The sequence below is a fragment of the Hydractinia symbiolongicarpus genome, chromosome 13, assembly GCF_029227915.1.
Source record: "Hydractinia symbiolongicarpus strain clone_291-10 chromosome 13, HSymV2.1, whole genome shotgun sequence".
NCBI lineage: Eukaryota > Metazoa > Cnidaria > Hydrozoa > Anthoathecata > Hydractiniidae > Hydractinia > Hydractinia symbiolongicarpus.
Genome location: NC_079887.1, coordinates 16,322,093 through 16,330,041, shown reverse-complemented (window position 1 = coordinate 16,330,041; position 7,949 = coordinate 16,322,093). Strand labels below are relative to the sequence as shown.

General features: G+C 34.5%; 1 protein-coding gene across 1 annotated transcript; it reads left to right on the top strand.

Annotated features, from left to right (window-relative positions):
- The first annotated feature begins 4,981 nt into the window (after positions 1-4,981).
- Positions 4,982-5,840, top strand: LOC130623942 (uncharacterized). The gene is made up of 2 exons (XM_057439492.1): positions 4,982-5,277; positions 5,366-5,840. The coding sequence occupies exons 1-2, from the start codon at positions 5,043-5,045 to the stop codon at positions 5,476-5,478; spliced, it is 348 nt and encodes a 115-aa protein (XP_057295475.1). The 5' UTR covers positions 4,982-5,042; the 3' UTR covers positions 5,479-5,840.
- The last annotated feature ends 2,109 nt before the right edge of the window (positions 5,841-7,949 follow it).

Sequence of the window (7,949 nt, the reverse complement as noted above, 5' to 3'; positions counted from 1 at the left end):
ATAAACAAGTTACCTTAAGGGAATTAATTTTCGTGGGAATTAATTTTCGTAAATTTTGCAAGTTTGTCAATTTCGCGAAAATCAGGACGAACTTTTAAATTTCTTTATTAGTTTGACTTCTGTTAAACATACTCCGTCATACTTCTAAGCCAATCAAGCTCGTTCCCAGGTTTTAGAATGTATATGTTATGGACGAACATACTTTGTCTGGGATAGTGAATACAAGCACAAACTTTCGAGGGTCATAAAAATCGCGAAATTTTTGAATTTTTGCGAATCTGGAGCATAAACTTTCTTTGGCAGGTAAAAATCAAACCCAGTTTATGTTAAAAACATACGTATCATTGAATCCAATAATTACCTTATACGAAATGTGGATAGGCCAGGGTGTTTAAAAAAATTCTGACTAAAATGTGTCAGGATTTCCTTTGCGTTGCAATCTCATTTTAAGTCCGTCTTGTTTTAAAATTTCATAGGAAGCATCTTGTGGAACATTGAAAAGAATTTTTAATCTCAAATCGTTGTGTGAAACCACAACGCATAACAAAACTGTTTCTGTTGTTCATTTAACCAGAAAGCAGTGTCTTCACTAACGTTTAACCCATCACCAGCATGGTTGAAAACGCTATCGACTTTAATTGGGTTCAATGATTTCACTTGTTTCGTTTTGTTGTAAGTGTCTTCACCTTGTTGAACTAGAGGATCTTTCGACTTTACTACCTTCTTTCGAAGTGCTTCATTATTCTCCTTGTGCTTCTATAGTGTTCACAACATTGGGCGGAGGTGGTAGTAGCGGAGGTGGTGGTACTAAGTTCTTTTTTTCTTTAGATAACGTTAAGTGAGGGTAAAACTTTTTGTTCTCTTCAAACGAAGCTGTTTTCTTTCCAAGTGGCATCATTGGAATGTCTGCAGCAGCAGGTCCTCTACGTCAAGATCTTCCTCTAGTTTGTTTTCGTTTCTTCTCAACAGTTGTAACTTCGGATGTTGCTTTCTGCAAGGATATTATCTTCTCATTTATATTAAAAGACTTCACCGTTGTACTTTCTGATACAACTTCTTAGCCGTACTTAAGAAAATTCGTAATTAGCAGCTCTGTGTAAGACCACTTGCTTCTAAGCTTAAAATTAGTAGTTAATGTATACCAAAGTTAAATTAAGTAAGTAAAAAAATGCTACTTTGAAAGTGATGCGGTAAATCTTCTGTCTAACTGGGGTATAGACTGTGATGTCTGAATAAGGAGCAGAATTAACGTTTTCGCCAGTTGAAGAACACACGCGTTTTTATTCGTTGGATGTTATAGTTAATGGAAGAGATGTAAACTTTTTATATAAAACAAAACATAGTCTATAGAATATATTGCATTCTGATAGCATTTGATTGATATCCAAATTGAACTAGAGTGGGATTGTCATTTCGTCTGCCAAGGCTACGCTGCCTGCCAAAGTATTCCTCTAAGGCATCCTGATTAAAACGTTCGGTTAGGACAAATGGCATTCCATTGTTAAGTAAAAACTTGGTTGCCTCGATTAGTGAATTAACGGTTATGTGAAGGCCTTCATATCTTTACCAAGCAATGAACATTTTCTCACGTTGACTAGGAGTGAAATTTCCTGGTCTATTTTCGATGTTGTTTCTCCATGTTTGGAAATAGTTTAAGAATGTGTTGTTAAGCCAATCGAATCGAACATCGGTAACAGTGCGGTAGGGTAACAAAAAGCCTTTCCTTTTTAATGTACCTTCAGTTTGATTACGAGTATTTGCACAATCAAAAAATTTATCCATATACTCACATATTTGTGCTGCTACATGCGTTTCCTCTGGATACTTCAAGCGTAAAATATTTGACACACTTTGACTTAAAATCTCTGTGAATATCATCATTCACTAAATTTACAAAATAACTCCATATGATTCTTTTTTCATTCCACAGATTGCGAGTGTGACTTTCTTTTTACCAGAATGGTGTAAAGAATTTCTGAATGTTTTCATAAGATGCGGTGCATCAACAAAAAAAAATATGTAGCGGTCTGCAAAAAGATTTTTGGTACGGTAAACAAACATCGATTCAACACCATCCATGACTTTATGCATTTTATAAAATAACCGATTTGGAGAAGCACCATCAGACACAGCAGCAATTACTTTGACAGTACACTCTAATTTTAACACTGAAACTGCTTTCCAAAAAGTGGGTATTATTTGGGTTACAGTGACACCTTTAGTAGCAAAATATGCTAAAGCATACTTTAGATCACAAGCAATCCCTCTCACATAGTAAACCAAACAATGAGTGGCAAGATCATCAATGTCTTTAAAAGTACTGTAATATAGAGATGGGTCTCCAAGGTCCACAAAGCCAATCAGTTCATTTGTGTGCTTGTCATACACCAAGTTTTCACGAATTTTTACTTTATCAAAAGATAACACAATGAACCTTTGGCAACCCTTTAAATTAACAGTGGCCCTTTTTAGTTCTTGGATTACTTCAGGATTGAACCCAACTGATGGACTTATTACATTTTTGTAATCTCTGAGAGTGCGACGACTTGGTAGTGTCAGGACTTTTGAATCTCTGAGCTTATCATATGCTGATTCTGATTTCATGGAGAGAGATAAGCAAAATCTTATAATCATTGGGTGATATCTTAAACTCTTTTGATTTGCAGAGGCCTTTTTTTGTTCCTCCCAAAATAATTTCATAAATGGAGTCATGGTTTCACTGTTAGAGTCCATAATACTATTCACATCATTTATAAAGTCTTTGTGAAGCTCCACTCCTTTAGTGTTAATCTCTTTTCGCATTCGGTCAGCCTCAAGCTGTATTTTTTTGTTCTTTCCCGTTCTTGTTGCAGGGCAAGTGCAATTCTGTTCTTAGATGTGTGTGTTAATGGGGCTTTCAAATTTGCTGCTGTATTATCATTTTTTATTTTAGCTCTTGATAATTTTTCGGCTAATAATATGATTTTTCTACAAACATAGCATTCATTTTTATCATTTTATTCATGTAAAGCTAAACAATCTTTATGTCTTTTCAATTGTTCATATTGTACAGGAGAAAACGTATCAAAATCAATATCACATGGTATAATATGATCAAAAACACTTGAGTTTGTTATTTTCTCTCCAACTCCTTTGCAAACTATCAATAATAATATTTTCTGCAGCAAATCAAAACATTTCTAACACTACGTTTAAATTCTTTATTAAGGTACGGCTAGGTTCTATCGTATAAGAAACATCTTCAAATGCTACAAATGTTCCGTAAAAACGAAATTAAGATAAGTACGGCTAGCTAAAATAAGGTACGGCTGGAAAATATTAAGGTACGGCTAGGTCCTATCGTATAACAAACATCTTCAAATGCTACAAATGTTCCGTAAAAACGAAATTAGGTTAGGTACGGCTACCATTGATCAAAATAAAAGTACGGCTGCACATCTATTTAAAGTAAAATAAATTGTATAGCCGAAAATATAAAAAATATTACCTAAGAAACGAGATGTTTTAACAATATATGACTAATATATGACTATATTTTAATAAATATCACTATTAGTGTCAGATTGATTGCTTACATTCTCTAACGTTTCCATTTCTAGGACCAAATCTGTAATAGATCTATCTGATCTTGATGTAATATATTGAAACGCTAACAACTGTGTAAGAAAGATGTCGATAAAATCAAAGGTCGTAAAGAGTGATTTAGAGATAACAGGAATAGATACAGGCCAGTTCTGTTTATAGTCAGTCAGTGTGACTCTTAACCCAATTGCCAAACAATTTAAAAAAATACTGGGTAAGAACTTGGCCAGGGCTTCCTTCCTTGACGCTGCTAATGACATTCTCTCCATATTACTTCGATATTGTCGACTTCTGATAATAGTGGCGATGCTTTTATCGAAGGTTTCATCATTGACTGTTGCACAACAGTAAGAACGTATAAAGGATGCTTCAGAACAAATAAATTTCAAAACATGCATATATTTTCGGAAAGTTGATATGAAATATCATTTTTAAAAAGACGTTGCATGTCTTTAACTACTTTGTTTGTCGCAATCTCCTTTACAAAAAGTGTTTCGTCTGATTCAACAAGGCACGGAAAATGCGAGCTGGGATGGCTGTCCAGCGTGATCAGCTTTAAATATGAGAAACGGGACTCTAAAAAGGCTTTAATCTGTCGTAAACAACCATCCGTATTCTTCAAATTGATTGCAATCAAACATTGAGCTACCAAAAGAAATTGCCGAAACTTATATGGATAAGTCAGGATGTTTCTCTTGCTCAGAAGACCGAATAGTACTTCGCAACAAATAGCATGTTTTGATGAGATTGAGATGTTTCATTTCCCGATTTTTTCAATTTAACAATAGAAAATGTATGGTAGTGTATATTTTGCTCTCGTAATAGAGGAATGTGTGAGGAATGAAGTGACAGTTTTTTTTGTAAGAACCACCTAGACTTGGATTCTCTTAGTTATTATTTTTCATCTTATTTGTTAATGTGTTAGCGCATTCTCATTTTAATTCTGTCAAGAAATATTTCTTTATGTTTGTTGTTGTCTTTAGAAAAATCAGTAAAATTTTGCCCTTGAGTATAGTTCTTATTTCGTTCTTATTTGTCAATAATTTTTAACCTTATTGTTCTTATAAAAAATTGTTTTTATAAAAATTGTACATGCTGAATTAAATCGGGACACAGTTAACACAATCAAAATAAAAAAATAAAAAACCTTTACTCACACAATGTTTCGCGGCTTTATTAGGTTCTTCCTTTTTCTTATCGTTTTCCATCATTAAAATAACGTGCACTCATAAACAACAACGAATATTAAATTTTTTTTAAAGTTATTTTGTTCATAGTCTATAGAAGAAAAACCTGGTCTGGCGCACCATTTTTCTATGTTATTGTGCGCTTTTATTTTGATCACGTGATCAAAGAGTTTGCAAAAAAAATCAAGATTGCGTCCCTGTGTGAAAACGAAAGTATAAACAACATGAAATAAGCCACTACAAAATAGTTTTAATCCAGACTAAAACAGGGATATGCCTGGAAGGAATTGTGCTTTCCCAACATGTACAGTTTCATTTACAAGTAAGCATAACTTCATGAGCTGCTTTCAAATCCCAACAAGGAAATGTGATACTGATTGGAGAAATGATATTGTTAAAGTTCTGGGTAAATATCGTGAAGTAGACAAGTCACTGAGGGAGAGGATTGCCAATGGAAACGTCTATATTTGTGAACGTCATTTCAAACCTGATGATATTGAGTTGACAAGTAAGTTTTCTCGTATACCATTCTAAATTGTTGTTGTGTCATAGAGTGAAAAGGTAAACCACGTGTATATCTTTTTTTCTATTTTCAGAATCTGGTCGTAAAACATTGAGACTTGGTGCAGTCCCATCTTTGAATTTGCCAGTGAAGTCACACGAGACACCCATTGTTTATCGAAGAAAGCTAGATGTAGCTAGTTTGTAGTAAACCTAAAGTAAAAACTGTCTGCTACAAACACTGGAATGACTTCCTTGCACGAGCTACGAAATCAAAGAAAACTAATAATTGGCAGCTTTGTAATATTAACAATGATACAAAAATTTATTTCAAATATTTTGAGAAACCATTCTCTGTGCCGAAGTATGAAGTTATTGTGAATGATTCTTTGGAATATACTTGTTTGATGTATGGCTGGAAATTACCAGATGATCATGTTATTTGTCCAGCCGTACTTTATTTTAGCTAGCCGTACTTAACTTAATTTCGTTTTTATTGCACATATTTTGGCCTTCAAAGTTGTTTCTTATATGATAGGACCCAACCGTAAAATATATGTTGTCTTATAATTTTCATATTTTTCCTCTCTTTTCCTTACCTATCCCCTTTATTTTACTTTGCTTGATAAGTCGCATTGAAGTTCACCGCTCGTACTAACCACTTTTTTATTGCCAGCCATAGCTACTTAAATTGTTAATTTGGGAATCACCTTCCCGCGCTCTCCCCCGTTTGGTTTCTATAAGAACAAGATGTTTCGTTAACATTTTTCGTATTTTGCGGGTTCATTGGCGATTGAGAGACAGAAATTCAAAGACACAACAACTTTACTACTACGATTAGCTCAGTTTTTTTCCATTAAAACATATTATCTCACCTTAAAAAGAAAAGTGTAGTTACGTGCGGCTAAGGTACGGCTTAGTTACGGCTTAGGTACGGCTGTTAGGTACGGCTAGCTTTACCTAAGCAGTTAAGTCAGGGAGACCACCAGTATTGCAGACAAGAGAATACAGAGCCATGTTTTTCTTGTACTGACAAGCAGGAAGTAATTAATTCCTTGAGTAAAGAACTTTCAGCTATGTCTCTTAAACTGAAAATATCTAAAAGGCGAGAAATCTTCAATAACAGAAGTCACAACTTTACATGGGCGCAAATACAAAAAATGGTGTTTTTTACAGGATTGTGTAGTGTAGCTAGCTGCATTCAATACAGTATTTTCCTTAATTAAGCCAAATTTAACGGCTGTGAACTATTGGCGTGGAACTAAGAGGCATCTAAGCACAAAGGTGCGGCGAAAATTTTTTAAATTTCAAAGCAAAAATTGTCTTTTAAAGATGAATTTCTTTTGACTTTGATGAGACTTCGCTTAGGCATTCTTAACGAAGATCTGGCTGACCGATTTAACATCTCTCCAGCAACATGTTCAAATATTTTCACCACTTGGGTACGTATCCTTAGCACTGCCCTTGGCAATTGCTTGGTAAACTGGCTTCCTCGAGAGGCTATTAAGGATAATTTGCCAAATATTTACAAGAAAATGGGACATTACAAGCTGCGCTGCTTTATTGACTGCGTACTAAAGATGTTGCAAATTTGCAGATTCATATTGAACGAGCAATTAATCGCATGAAAACGTTTCGCATTCTCAAGTATGTGTTATCAATCACCATGCTTCAACATGCTGATCATATTGTTCGAACCTGTGCTGCACTGTGCAATTTAACGCCACGCCTCATACAAGCAAAATAATCTTGGTGAAGAAAAAAACGGCTTTTTTAAAGCCACATATCTATAAAAAACATTATTGGCAAACACAAAATGTTTTGTGATTTAATTTTTTTTTAATTTTGTTTTTTAAGTTTTACCGCACTTTCCTCAACTTATGCATAACAAAACCTGTTTACCTACCTTCTTACCGGAACAGTCTCAACCAAATAATATTTTTTATAAATGTGTAGCTATAAAAATAGCCTAAAATATTGTTTTTATTCCATATATACCATTTATTGTGAGAACGTGTGTTTCAGATAATGCACATAGAAGGAAGATAATTTTTTTTAAGATCGTTCTTTCTCTACCAAAAAGCCATACTGAGTCCAAACGAAAAAGTTGCAAAAGTTTAAACCAGTAACTCCCATCTGCATTTGACACTGGGTAAAATACTGATGATTTTTGTTCAGAACTAACTTCTCTTCAACATATTTTAAATAGGGTAATCCCAAATCATCACGTTTAAATGTAACATCTTTGATCTTGACCGGTTTTACCTCTGTACGGTTAGGGAGCCACTCACACGGTTTGTTGGTACATGACATATTGGTCAGTCCAAGCCTAACTGCTGCTTCAAGACGAAATAACAATGCTGCTATGTGGTTGCAGGTCTCTGACATACCAGCCATGCAGTCACAATACGCAGACTTAATTTTGCCATTACTTTTTGTCACACAAATCCAAAGTTTATGTGGAGGGTCATTTATACGCTGTGATGGTCGACAATCAGCCTTTAAAAAACACTAACAAGAGGTTGGTACAATATTGGGCCAAGCCAACCATTACTAAAATAGCTATAAGCTTTTGAACTTTTGTAATCGTTCAAATCTGAACTACCAAGCTCACTGGGGTTAAACATTAGGTAATTAAATATATCAGCATACAGTATGCATGGCCAAAACTTTATGCCG